This window comes from Pituophis catenifer, unplaced genomic scaffold, assembly GCF_029215685.1.
Source record: "Pituophis catenifer annectens isolate HBS135680 unplaced genomic scaffold, rPitCat1.0.hap2 SCAF_2, whole genome shotgun sequence".
Classification (NCBI taxonomy): domain Eukaryota; kingdom Metazoa; phylum Chordata; class Lepidosauria; order Squamata; family Colubridae; genus Pituophis; species Pituophis catenifer.
Genome location: NW_027256882.1, coordinates 87551751 through 87566633, shown reverse-complemented (window position 1 = coordinate 87566633; position 14883 = coordinate 87551751). Strand labels below are relative to the sequence as shown.

The 14883-nt window shown below is 36.5% G+C and overlaps 1 protein-coding gene across 6 annotated transcripts in view; it reads left to right on the top strand.

Moving 5' to 3' along the window:
• Positions 1-4532: 4532 nt before the first annotated feature.
• RBM6 (RNA binding motif protein 6) overlaps positions 4533-14883 on the top strand; it is a 72779-nt gene continuing 62428 nt past the window's right edge. For 3 of the 6 annotated variants that reach the window (XM_070937100.1, XM_070937096.1, XM_070937101.1), the window contains exons 1-2: positions 4533-4600; positions 8460-8547. In XM_070937100.1, the coding sequence (XP_070793201.1) occupies positions 8504-8547 (44 nt within the window). In that variant the 5' untranslated portion in view covers positions 4533-4600; positions 8460-8503. Of the gene's footprint in view, positions 4640-4795; positions 4924-6887; positions 6971-8459; positions 8548-14883 lie in introns of those variants that run through there. The other 3 variants (XM_070937097.1, XM_070937099.1, XM_070937098.1) reach the window with 3 other exon arrangements.

Here is a 14883-nt window from a genome sequence, read left to right as displayed (position 1 = left end):
GATCTCCTTAGGAAATTCTGCCTTTGGAGTCCAGAGCATGCCTTTCAATCTCGCCAACTGATTCTATCTTCTCCAGCAGCAGCCAGGAAAGTACTGTGCACTACCTACTTCTCCTTTTTCAAAGGTCACTTTCTCAATGCCACAGTTCCCAGTGCATCTTGGGGATTGTAGTCCACAATTCTGTAGTTTGCTGTGGGTTTCGCTTCTAATGAAGAAGTAAAAATGATCCACATCTGCAAACATTTGAAACATAGATTTAGACTATTCAGAACTTATTGATCTCTTTGGTAATATTGAAAATATAATAAAAATTGATATATTAAATGTGCAATAAATGTATAATTTCTAATCTTAAAGGAACACTGAGAGGTCAAGATCTTTATTCCCATGTTATAGACAAAGGGAAGTTAAAAATCTAATACCACTTTTTATTTTGATGTTTTGAGCGCCACATGCACATTTTCTTAAAAAGAATTTTTTCTGGGGTTACTTCCAAAGAAGATATTCTTTAGATACTAAAAAGGAATTATTACAAAACCTCACACCAGTTAAAAGAAATATAATTGTGATATTCTATGTCAGTTTAAAAGGATTATAAGACAAGGCATCATCCTTTATTACAATTAAGCAGCTGAGTTTAAAATGCCTAAACTCTATTTTGTTTCATTCTATATCCTACTACTTGGTTTCCAATATGGCAAAGGATATTTCATTATTTCAGTATTTTTTAAAAAATCCTAGGATAAGGCAAGCCTCTTCTGGATTTTCTCATACTAAGTCCAAGTTGGTATCCCTTTCATGATTCATTACTAGGTATTATCTGTATATTTATGGGGTTGAACAGTAATTGCTTATGATATTTGTTATATAGCTTATTCAAACAAGAAAATAATCAGTTAATGAGTTTCAGTTTGGAAATAATGCTCTTTCCTCAAGGCATATTAGAAAGAACTGTGATTAGCAAATGTTGTCAAATAACTGACATATATATATAGGCTGTACAGAGAATAAAAATACATAAAATGGAAAAGATCTGCTAAAAAATAAAGACACAAGTAATATAAATTTATGTTTATTCACCAGCTAAGATGTTGTCAGAAGTGGGTTGGTTACAATTAAGGTAAAATATAAAGTCTGCCCAAATTTAATAGAATTGTGGCCCCTTCCTTTGGTGTTTTATTATTTTAACTTTATCTGTAATGTTTTCTAATGTGGCAGTTGAAAAGATCATATTAATTCACACCTCAATTGCTGAGTTATCTAAAGTTTTCCAATGTTGGGCAATTATTAGGTTAGCTGCTAAAATTAAGTAGAAAATAAGTTCCTTATTTTTCAGCTTGAGTTTTGGTCCCATAAATAAGTGTGATGACTCTAACTCTGGGGAGCATTTACAGTAATTCTTTGTTCAATGATAATGCTTATCTCCCCCAAAAATTATGTCAAAAGGATATTGCTTCATATGATATACTATGATATTTTTATTATAGCAATAGCACTTAAGACTTTAATACCAATAGCACTTTAAGACTTTACAATGCTTTACATCCGTCTCTAAGTGGTTTACAGAGTTAGCATATTGCCCCCAACAATTTGGGTCCTCATTTTACCCACCTCGGAAGGATGGAAGGCTGAGTCAACCTTTAGCCTGGTGAGATTTGAACTGCCAAATTGCAGGCAGCAGGCAGGCAGCAGAAGTGCCTGCAGTACTGCACTCTAACCACTGCACCACCGTGGCTCATTATGACTTTTTTTTTACCTATAACTCATATTTTACACAGAACATACATATCTAATAACCCTATTTTCCCCACAACAAATTGACTGCTAATCATAATTCATATCCTTCTGCTTTTCTTTCTAGTGATGTATTCATGAAGCGTATGCTCTTGGATTCTTCTTCTGGTTCCTGGTTCCATGTGCTTCCCATCTTCAAAAAAGAAAAAAATATGGATCCAGGAAACAATAGACCAATCAGCCTGACATCAATGCCTGGGAAGATCTTGGAAAAGATAATCAAACAATGGATCTGTGATCTGGAAGCAAACAAAGCAATTACTAAAAGCCAAGATAGGTTTGTCAAAAACAGTCCATACCAAACAAATATTATTGCTTCTTTGACAAAATTACTAAATGCTGTAGACATAGTATACTTGGACTTCAGTAAGGCATTTGATTAAGTAGACCACAACCTACTTCTTGGTAAGATAGGAAAATGTGGGATAGATAGCATTATGACCAGCTGGATTTGTAACTGGCTGACAAACTGCAGTCAATATGTAGTCTTAATAGAACTACATCTATATAGAGAGGAGTATGCAGTGGGGTACACCAAGGATCTGTCTTAGGCCCAGCACTCTTCAATATCTTCATAAACAATTTAGGTGACAGGATAGAAGGGGAATTTGCAGACAGCACCACGCTAGGGGGAATAGCCAACACTTTAAAAGATAGGCTCAAGATTCAGAAAGTTCTTGACACACTTGAACATTGGGCTCTATTCAACAAAATGCAATTCAGTGGTGAGAAAGGTAAGGTTTTACATTTAGGCAAGAAAAATCTAATGTACAGGTATAGAATAAGTGGCACCTGGCTGACAGCGGTAATTGTGAGAGGAATCTAGAAGTCCTAGTGGGCAACTTTTTAAGTATGAGCCAGCACTGTGCTGTAGCTGCCAAAAAAACCAAAGCAGTCCCAGGCTGCTTCAACAGAGAAATAATATCAAGATCACATGAAGTATTAGTACTGCTATATACTGCTATATAATATCAAGATCACATGAAGTATTAGTACTGCTATATACACTTGGGATACCGTTTTGGCTACCATAATACAAAAAAAATGTTGAGACTAAAAAAAGAGTGTAGAGAAGAGCAACAAAGATGATTATGGGTCTGAAGCTAAAGCATTTGATTAAATGGTTGCAGAACTGGTTATGTCTAATCTAACAAAGGAAAGAACTGGGAGGGACACACACACACACAGTAGCAGTCCAATATACGAGGCTGTCACAAAGAAGAGGGGGGGGGCAACCTATTCTCCAAAGCACCTGAGTGCAGGACAAGAGGTAATCGATGGAAATTATCAAAGAGAGCTGCAACGCAGAACTAAGGATAAATTTCCTGACAGTGAGAATAACTAACCAGTGGAATTGCTTGCCTTTAGAAGTTGTAGGTGTTCTGTCACTGCAAGTTTTAAAGAAGAGGTTGGACAGCCATTTGTCCAGAATGGTATAACGTCCCCTGCTTGGGTAGGGGGTTGGACTACAAGACCTCCAAGATCCCTTCAGCTCTGTTATTCTATATTCTGGTAAGATATGATAGCCTTAGCCTATCCTTATGAAAAGTTGCTCTTAAATAAACCTAAATTTTGTTTTAATTACAAAATAATCTGCTTCAATAGACATTGCTTAAATCAGATTTCTGTCCTTAGAAATGCTCACACAGAGAGATTTCAACCTCCAATATTTATTTATTTATTTAATTTAAAACATTTATAGTTAATTCATCTTTCAGACAACTTTGGGTGCCTCCTAATCAAAGATTTTAAAAAGGATACAAAATCATTAAAAAAACTAGTTAAATATATAAAACACTACTAGTTATAACATAAGACATATTTGAATGGTTTGTTGAACAAGGCACAGTGGTTGGGTTTACACGTGCCCATAAGAATAACAACATGGTTTAATGTGCTGAACATGCTAAATAAAAAAGCAAGGTGTGGTGGAAATGTGATGGTTTCAATTATACTTCGGGGCCCAAAGTATTGGTACTGTGTCACTTATTCTTGTCCTAGAAGGTGAAATTGCAGTTGCTTTTCTTTTTATACTGTACTCTTTCTCAAGCAATTTTAAAATGAAATATTTTTATTACATACCAATACCTACCACGGAGAATGGTATCCGAGTTAATACAACATGTTGAACCATCCACTCCAACCAACAGTGGAGTCTAGCTTAAGTTTGGAGATAAAGTGATGAATCTTGATGAATCACTTCATAATAGCATGTGAGACACCCCAGACATACTAAAAATATAATTCCTGATGCCATTTTGTTCTCAGGATTTGATGTTTTAACACAATGCAGCCCACGTTTATAAGGCCATGCCTTAGAAAGTTTTAACATTCATAATGATGTTTGAAATGGTAGGCGTGGATAAATTAATTATATATTCAGGGATGAGATCTTTTGCAAATATTAGTCGAAGTTCAGTATTACATCAGATTATGAGAGGCGATTACTGTATTTTCCCATTCTCAAATTATTCCCGATATAATGTGCTAGATCTTTGATGTCACTCCATGCATAATGTAGTGCCAAATTACATTACGCGTCGATTTAAAAGGCAGAAAGAAAACATGTAATACAAAACACCCTCAAGGGGCGACCCAAACGCGGCTTCTCAGGTAAATCGCGCAGCCCGCCTTAATTTTACACGGGTCTCTCTTAGGCGCCACCCAAGCCCCGCCCGCAAGACGTAGGGGCCGCGCGTCACGTGGCAGGATGTACCGGAACTTCCGGTTCAGTCTCGCTCGGCGCTGCGGCTCTGCTGCGGCTCTGCTGAAGGCCCCGAGAGCGGCGGTGGATTGAGCCTGCCTGGTGGGCATTTATTCCTCCTCAGGATCCCCGCGCGCGCGGGTTGGTGTGAGAGGGGGGGGGAAAGGGGAGGAAAAGGGAGGCGGGGACGTGCTTAGCCGTTGTTCTCATCTCCTGCGTTGGAGCGTCGCCCGCTCTGGAGGTGGGGAGGGGCGTCGGCGGGGGGTGGGGTGGTGATGGAAAAGATTGGCCTGGGAGATACGATTTGCGGGAAACGCGCTCGGCACTGACAGGGCCGCGGCCGAGGTTAAGTCTCCCTCACGTTCAGCCGTCACGCCTCGGAGCAAATAGAGAGGCGGGTGGCGGTTTTGCTTTGTTTTCCGAAGGTGAGTTGGATAAAGGGCCAAGAAAAAAAAAACAGTTTGGGAAGAGGAGGGTGTTGCTTGTTGGAAACGAACGGAAAGGGCGACCGGATTACCTGAGAGAGGTTGGAATCGACAAGAGCGCATCTTAAAAGCTCTCATCTCTTCGGTTAACAGCGTCGCCAGAGGTCTTTTTCCCCGATTACCTTGAGAACCGCTGCTGCTATTACAGGGCCCAGATGTTACACCTCTGATCTGTGTGTTAGGCTAGGCTATTCCTTCTCCCGTGGAGGAGCATTGCAGTTTGAATAGGAGCAGTCAGTAATTTGAAGTAATGGTGCAGAAAGCGGAAACGGTTTTTCTTCTGTAGGAAAATCGCTGCTGTTGAGCCTCTTGGTACAGAGCTGTTATATTTAACTGGGCTTAGTAGGGCTTCTTTGGACTCTCTAGTGAGGTTATGCAGTCAGACCTGTTCTGTTCATATCGTCAATTAAAATGCTTATTTGTCAGCCGGTTTCCCCTTTGTTGTACAGATAGAATTCCTTTCCAAAATGGCAACTGTTGCATGTACTTTTTTTTTTTTTGTGTGTGGAAAAATTAAGTGTTATGCAAATTTATGCCAGCGTCTTTGTATTAACGAGAATTAGAATGCTTGTGTTTCAGGTTGAAATAAATATATTTATTCAAATTGAATAAATATAACTAAAACAAATTAAAATAGTATCACTAGCACGTGCTTAAATTTGGTTATTAAAATACTTGTCAAACAAATTGTTTGCATTAGATCTGTTTTAAATACAATTGGTAAAAAAATTAATAATTGCTAGTAAGGCATGTCCGCAAATACATTTATGTGGTACAAAAAATTATTAGGTTTTGTATATTTGTTTCCCGTACAAATAAAGCTTTAATTGGCTAACATTTTAAAAAAAATCGATATTGTTAAACATCAATGAAAAAAGATACTTTTCCCAGGTTTGTTGAACATTGAAAGCAATGGTGCTTCTAGGGAAAATTGCTTCAGAATCTAGACAACAATGCTGAAGAGATCTTATCCTATATGGCAAATCTTGTGCATCAGTTAGTGATAAGGAAGGGAATCCTGTGTATTTGTTGGGAACTAAATGGCTCTAATGGAAGCTGCTGGATTTTTAGAACATCTTGGGTTTAAATTATAAAGACCTTTAATATTTTGAATTGGGTTTAAAAACAAATTGGAAGTCAATGCAAGTGGAAGAAAAATAAACAAAATATACTCCCAGGAGCCAAATCAACTAAAGTTGCTGAAGAGATTTTAGAAGTAAGCTTAGAATTTGTAGCAAGGCTAGTAGGCAATTTGTTTTTCTTGCCAAATACATTAGAATTTTGAGCTTGTTGTCGATGTCTTTATCAGATAATTTGGATGGGGGAGTGTCTAATCACAAAATGATTGCTCTAGTGAGGTTCCCAAAGCACCTGCTTACTAAAAAATTAAGCGATGAGGTAACTCCGTCTTCCTGTCTTTCAGTATGCTTCCTATCACCTTACTAGATTTCTAAACAAAATACTGAGCTGAAGTTGCCCACTATTTTCATTTTCTAAAATGGGTATTGTAATTATAAGGGTTCAAGGAGATTTTTTGATAATAAAAACGATACTAAAAACAACCCTTTCTTAAAGGGTTTTTTTTTTTAAAGGAAAAAGACAATGATACAGATAGTCCTTGTTTAGCAACTACCTCATTTAGTAACTGTTTGAAATTACAGTGGTGATAAATATGTAACTTTACTATCAATCCTCATTTATGATCTTTGCATAATGCAAAGGAAAGCTGAAGTATGATCATAAGCATTATCATGCTTTCACTTAGACTGGTTGCTGCCCCCAATTGGGTTGCTAAATAAAATTACCTGTTTGGTATAATACAATGTTTTCTGAGGAAACAATATGGTTTTTAAAAAATGAACTTATTTAAAAAATCAATTTTGTTTGTTTCCCCAGAAAACATGTTATCAAGCAGGAAAATTTCTTCATGCAAACAAGCCTAACTTTCTTAGGGAAAGTTTCCATTTCACATCACTAAAAATATCTGGTAGGTGTTTATAGACCCATTTGTGCCCTTGGGCCCCGAAGATCTGATCGCCCATCTTTAGAATATTGTGGAAATATCTGTTTGGTGTCATCAAATATATTTTTCAATAGCTATATATGCTTTTGGGGGGAAAAGTAAAATATTTCTCAACTTTAGGAACATCACGTCCACAAATCTGTAAACTGAGACAGCCCAAATAGCTGTTTTTTGAGTGATTTTCTCTAAGGTGTGGTTCTATTCAAGGGATCAATGTTAATTTTCTTAGCTTTTGTTAAGGAAGACTAAAATTAAATGTGTTTATTTCAGTTAATAGTAATGAGCTGATGAGAAAAAAAATCTGGGTCTATCTAATGTAGTAATGCTTTTGAATCTCTGAAATAATTTTCTCATTGTTACTTAGACTCTGATTATTTTTCCCCTTGCTCTGCTTCTTGTGCTCTGTATTCCAGTTCACTTTTTCTATACTGAATTTAAGGAGATTTTGGATTCTTTGTTCTAGAAAACAGTGTACTTTGTGTTAAAAGGAGAACGTATTTTGTGAAAAGAAATAGTGTGCATTTGTCACTGAATTTTACTCAGCTGTGTAGTCTTACTGCTTAAGGATTTTTTTTCTTGATTAGAATGTTACCTTATAGGCAAGATAGAATGGCAAACTAGCTATCTTTCGTGAAGAAGCAAAAATTGGAGGGGAAGAAGTGTTTACCATATTTGCATTTACTGGATATAAAAGCTATTTGATATATATACTGGTCTTCAGTTTGATTTGGTGATAATAAGGGTATAAGCCAATGTATCTGAAAACCACTAAATTGGAGAGGCTGATATAAACACTGGAAGAAGCCCAAAAGATGGTGTGAGAAATATGCTGGTTTGTTTTCTAGGTTATATCTTTTAATATACAAATCAGCCATAAATAGCTATAAACCACAATTACACACCATTGAAAGGAGACAATAAAAAAGAGGCAACAAAAATGCCTATCCTCTCCAGCAAACAAACAAACAAACAAGCAGAAATTAATATCCTAATCAAGGAACTACCAAGGGAAAAAAACACCCACCCCCAACCTACTATATATAAACAGGCACAAACCCCACAATCACAAGCACTGATGATATTACCTAGTCAGGTAATAAAATGTCTGCAAGCAAATAATCATGCTCAGAGAGCACCAAGGACTTTTATATCTTTTAATTAGAGCATTCTGAGTAAGGTAAAACAATGTAATTGGTACATAAGAATCTTTTGGAATCAATTCAGAAATTTCTCTGGTCACTTTCAGAAGTATGTAGTGGTGAATAAGATGGAACCCTAGAAACTCTGAATTAATCTTATTTGAAATACCGTAAATTCTCAGAATTACTTTTAGCTGAGTGTTTCAAGAAAATATGAAAGTTTTTAAATAGGTTGATCAGCTAACATGCCTGCTGATTTATATAGCTTACTTAGGATAATTACATTTTGTTCTTGTTACTCTTCTATTCCATAGATTCTTCAGAATTTGCTATCTGGTGTCTGATATCTTGGAACAAAATGTGGGGACACCCTCATTCAGCTAATAGAATGGGTCCTTTCCGGTAAGTATTTCAATATGAAATATGTTTATTGATGATAGCAGTCCTACATTGACATTGTGCAATAACATTTACTACAATTGGATAAAAGTAGGATGGGGGATAGTTGATGGCTCTCCAGAAAAGAGATAAATGAAGGGAAATTGCATGGAACATCATAGAGGAGAAAGACCTAGCTGAATGTTGAACAGGAACAATCTAAATGTCAACATTTTGCAGGTGGTCCTGCTTATGTAGAGTAACAGTAAATTCGATTCTTTATGTGCATAGCTCCTTATGTGCTTTAAATAGCACTTTCTCTTCATGGGATTAATAGAATCCAAGAATTTAGAGAATTACATATAATGTTAAAAAATGAAAAGTTACATGTGACCTGGATTCTAGAAGTGTTTATGGCTGAAAGATTCAAAAGGAAACATTCAATAGTTTAACATATTGTGTTATTTGGTTTGTCTAGAATGGCTGACTTTTTCTCTATGAATATAATTACACCTTGTGCAACTCAAAGATGTGATGCCCTTAATAAAAATGTAATCAGAATGCTCTTAGAGAAATATAACTCTGCTAGTGCAGTTTTTAAAATTGTATTTAAAAAGATAAGAGAGACATTTAGAATATTCTCTGCCATGCCATTAATGGTATTGTATATTATAGATATCTGAAACCTTTTCTGAGTTGCTTTTGGTCTTAATGTGCAAAGAAGCGTTTGCCTAGTTTTAGGACATTATGCATGGTCAAATAAGAATTTCATTTTTATATGATCAAAGAGCAATTAGTTTGACATAAATTTGAGGCTACCTAATACTTTGCTATGGCTTTCTGGTTTTTACCTTACACTATTATAGAGTCTTCTAAAACTTCTGAAAAGTTAATAACAGCAATTACTGTATGTTTGCTGAGTTCACACATTATCCTATGCTGTAGCAAGACTTGTTTGGTTTTAGTATATTATGTAGTCTGAACCTAACTACTGTTATAAATCATAGTTTATAGCTTACCATACTATGTTGTCTCAATTTAATTGCAATTTAGTTAATAAAATATAAGAAAACAAATATTCATTCATTATATCACAGATTGGGAACCTGAAGGCAGAAATTTAACAATAATAATGAAAAGCACATTTATAGTTTTGAGGGAAATGAATTAAATCATGAATGTGCAATAATTAAAAAGACAAAAGCAGATGTATTTACACTTTATGCATATAGCGTGCCTACTAAATGCAGATTAAATAGGTACAAATCTATGGAAGTACCAATGAAGTGTGAAGTAGCTCCAGGATGGATTGGCATAGATCAAAAATATCATGTGCTGTAGGCTCATAATTGCTGAATATTATTAAAATACAAGTAGCATACACAAGTCATAAGCAAAATATTGATCTTGTTCTATAAAGCTTTCTTTGATCAGTAGTGACTCAGGTTAAGAATCCAAGTATATTAAAAGAATATATTTATTGGCAAAAAAAATCTTGCTGCACAGATTCATGAGTATGATGTGACTTGTCAGAATTTGAAAAGGCACATGAATTCATCGACTGCTTTTTTAATAATGAATTTAGTAAAAGAAAAGTGTGAATCAAAGATAATGATAAGATGGTAGATTGTAGCAGTTCCAAAAATTATACTTCTAGTTCACCCAAGAATATTGATGGCTGCTTCAATTTAGGGATACTTGTAAAAAGTGGGAAAATGTTTTGCAGCCATTCCCTACCAAAGATTTCCCCATCTGGTTGCCTCTTCCTATATCTCATCCTAGTCCATTCTAGACAACTGGATGATCCTCAACAGCTGCTCTTGCAAGAAGAGCAAGCCCAAGAAGGTTCATTGTGGAGATTCTATTTAAGATTTACTTTAGCCAATCTGAAATAACTTAATAACATATAGCTGTAAATACTTATTTACTGCACTGGTTTATAGTTTACTCTCAATCCACATTTAAGTGATGTAATGATATTTCAGACCCAAATTGTTTAGAACCCAAGGATTTGAGGACATGATTTAGGCATGCTTATATGTTTTATTTATTTATTGAACTTTTACTGTATAGCCACCAATTTTAAACACAATTATCTTACTGGCTCACAGCGACAGCCAATAAAAATACAAAAATAAAATAGCACTTCCACACTACAAAAAAAACATCACCTCCCTCCATAACACCAAAATATCCTATGAGGTATAAATATGGCAAAGGGCCTTCTTACCTATAGTGCCTTGTTTATGGAATGCTGTTATATGGGTGGTGGTATTTTTTTTACACCAGCTTAAAATTTGACTATTTGTCACTCTTTCTTATCTTGTAGAATATTTGCATGGCTTTTGAGGGTTTTTTTTTTGTACATGGTTTGAGATCTGTATAACAAGAAATCTGCAATCTTTTGCTTAGGGAAGAAGAATCAAACCAAAGACTTTATTGCCAACAATGAGATAGATGAGGCATTTGGATGTGTTAAATTTGGGACTAATATGCTAAAAGCATATTAAAGTGTCTACACCTTAAAGGATTTCTGATAATAGCATATTGCTCAAAGGAGTCTGATAAAGTTCATCATACAATATAGCATTGTGAAGTATGTTATTTGATGAGAGATAAGATCACTAAGTGACTAGATTTATATACTAGTAATAGTTTTTTTAAAGAGCATCAGAGCAAGAAATATGAAAATGTGGAGATTCTAAAAATGATGATGTTTGTAAGAACTGTAGCATATTTTACCTTAATTTCAGTACCAATTTTCAGAGACTAAAAACAAAATATCTAGACATTTTTGGAGGCCCTCTTATGAGTGGCTCCATCAGATAAGTTAGACAAATTGAAATGCTTTAATTGTGACTTATTAATTAAATAATTTGTTTACAGAGATCTGCCTTGCACTGATACCATGCTTCTTTCAATGCCTGAAAAATTCCTCTTCTACACTTTTTAGTATTATAGTTAGTGCTTTAGTACAACTTGATTAAAGAAATGCACCTTGTTTTCTAAATCAGCTAAGTTGGAACAATTGTGTCTTAACTCATGCTGTCACTGATTTAGAATTCACATAGCTCTACTTTGGATATGTAGTATAGGGGTTTGGTTTACTGGAAAGAACAGAAAGAAATACTATATCTAAAAATGGGGATAGTTAAAATCATTACCTTTAATTGGGAAAGGGAATTGACAGGTCAATCCTCAAATCTGAGTGACCTTTGATGGATGGAGAAAAAGATTGAATTATTGACTATCATTGTAATCACACTTTCGTATGTTTGTGTGTTGCAGAATTTTCTGTGACTATTAGATTTAGTTTTTAATCATCCTCATTCCAATTCTTTCTTAAACCTCCAATGTTAACAGAATTTTCTATTACATTCCTTTTCTTATCATCCCATCCCTTCTTTCTTTTTACAGCATTTCAGTCTTTAACTCTGTTTACATATTTTAAAATTTTAGTCACTTTTGTTACTGGGTTTCCATCCTGCTTCATTTACTCATAAGTAAGATCATATAAATAATTGTAAACATTATTTGTATTTTTTCTCCTTGTGAACCATCTCTTTGTCCCTTTTGCAATTTCCTCATCCTATTCTGGTTTATTAATTGTTGTGTATGTTCAACAGTGTCTGAGATATTAAAAATGGGCAAGTTGGTGGTGTGATCAAATTGCACTGGCAAACGATTATTTATTCTATCAATTTATAGAGCGGCCTACCTTGGAATCATGACTCTGATCAATGAACACAGGAATCAAAACTCTAAAATAATGAATAATAATAATATGATACAGTAATAACACAGCAGCACTCAAGAGCGATCAACAAAAGCACATAACTACAGTGATGCCAAAGACAATCACAACAATGGGCTCACCAATCTATAGGCCTCATGCCTGGGAGAACATCCAGGTCTTCAAGAATTTATAAAATACAAGCAGGGTCAGAGCCAAACAAATTTTATTGTTATCGTGTACCAATAACCAGCAGGAACTGTGAAAGAAAAAGCTCACTTCCAGGATTCTGCCAGCTGGCAGTGTTTAATAGATGACATCCAGAGCGTGCCCCAACCTGCCAAATCTAGTGGGTCAAGCAAAAACAAGTGGAGAAGGGCGGTGTTGCAAATAACCTGGCTTCATGCCATGAATGGCTTTATAGCTGATAATCAGTACCTTGAATTGTACCTGAAGCCTACTGGGAGCTCCTGCTCCCATAATTTTCAATGCCACTGCATTTTGGACCAGTAGAAACTTCTGAGTGGCCTTCAAGAGCAACTGTATGTTGAGTTTGTTTGTTTGTTTGTTTGTTTATTTATTTATTTATTTATTTATTTATTTATTTATTTATTTTTCATATTTGTATACCGCCCTACTCCCGAAGGACTCAGGGCGGTGAACAGCCATAATAAATACAAATACATATAGAAGTTAAAAACTATTAAGAAACAGATTAAGTAATTTAGGCTCAAAGATTAAAAAACATCCAAATTTATCTAAAGAGGTTTAAAACCCAATTTAAAAGCCAGTTTAAAAGCCAATTAAAAAGGGAGAGTTAGGCCAGACCAGCTTGTTGGAATAGAAATGTTTTCAGGGCACGGCGGAATATGCGTAAGTCTTGGATGTTTCGTAACTCCGGGGGAAGCCCGTTCCAGATGGTAGGTGCCCCCACAGAAAAGGCTCTCCCCCTGGGGGCCGTCAGTCGACATTGTTTGGCTGACGGCACCCTGAGGAGTCCCTCTCTATGGGAGCGAACTGGTCGGTGAGAGGCTATTGGTGGCAGGAGGCGGTCTCGTAAGTACCCTGGTCCTGAGCCATGGAGCGCTCTAAAGATAGTAACCAAAACCTTGAAGCGCACCCGGAAGACCACTGGGAGCCAGTGCAGCTCACGCAGGAGGGGGGTTACATGAGAGCGCCACATTGCTCCCATTACCACCCGCGCGGCCGCATTCTGGACCAGTTGGAGCCTTCGGGTGCTTCTCAAGGGGAGCCCCATGTAGAGAGCATTACAATAATCCAGGCGTGAGGTGACAAGGGCGTGAGTGACCGTGCGTAACGAGTCCCGATCCAGAAAGGGATGCAACTGGCGAATCAGGCGAACCTGATAAAAAGTCCTCCTGGCTACGGCCGTCATATGCTCTTCAAAAGACAGCCATGAGTCCAGGAGGATGCCCAAGTTGCGAACCCCATCTATGGGGGCCAATGACTCGCCCCCAATAGTCAGAGATGGCGCCAACTGACTATATCGGGACGACGGAAACCACAGCCACTCGGTCTTGGATGGGTTGAGTCTGAGTTTGTTCCTCCCCATCCAGATCCGTACGGCCTCCAGGCACCGGGACATCACCTCGAGGGCATCATTGGGGTGGTCTGGGGTGGAGATGTACAGCTATTGAAGCAATCCAAGTATTTCCCAATTATGTCTCTGATGAATTCATACATACTGATGATACCTAACCCTATGCTGGCAGTTGATCTCATCCATCAGCTCTATGTTGATGTTAAACAGGAATGGGGAGAGAACAGAATCTTGAGGGATCCCACAACAGAGGAATCTGGGGTCAGATCTCTCCTTTATTAGCAACTTTGGAAGAAGGAGAATCATTGCAAGACTGCCTCTTTCTCTATATTCCCTAAGCTTCCTAAGAAGAATACTGAAAGCCACTGAGCGATGGAGACCAAGTATGGAAGCATTTACCCTCACCAGAGATTATCCACAAGTTCAGTCAATGATGTTTCAGTCCCCTACTCAGGCCTCAAAGCCAACTGCAGGATTTGCAGATAAACCATTTCCTTCAGGGCTTTCTCTTTATTATTTTTTTAGCGACTTCTCCTTTTTATTAGTTTATAATATAAAATACAAAAACAAATAATAGGACAAATAGAAGAGAGAAAAGGGAAGGGAAAAGAAGGAAAAAGAAGGAAAAAAGAAAAGGCATTGACTTCTGACTCCCTTTGGTGCAATAGAATAAGATAGTAACATTAAACCTCAACTTTTACTTTTACATAATAGTACAAACTAGCCATTTCTATAACAACAAATCTATCCAGTCAGTAAAACCCAAAATCAAAGTTTCATTTTTTTCCACCTCATTCACAAAGCCCATAAGCGGTTTCCAAGTAGAAACAAAAGTAATTGTGTTTTTTTTTCTTTTATCAAAGCAGTCAATTTAGCCATCTCTGATAACTCCATCAACTTTTGCAGCCATTCGTGCATTGTGGGGATCGAAGAGTCTCTCCATTTTTGTGTATAAAATAATCTTGCTGCCATCAACATATATAGCATCAAAATTCCAATTTTTTCCCCAAGTCTTTTTCTATTAAACCCAAAAGAAAAGTTTCTGGTTTTATCTTTATATTCACTT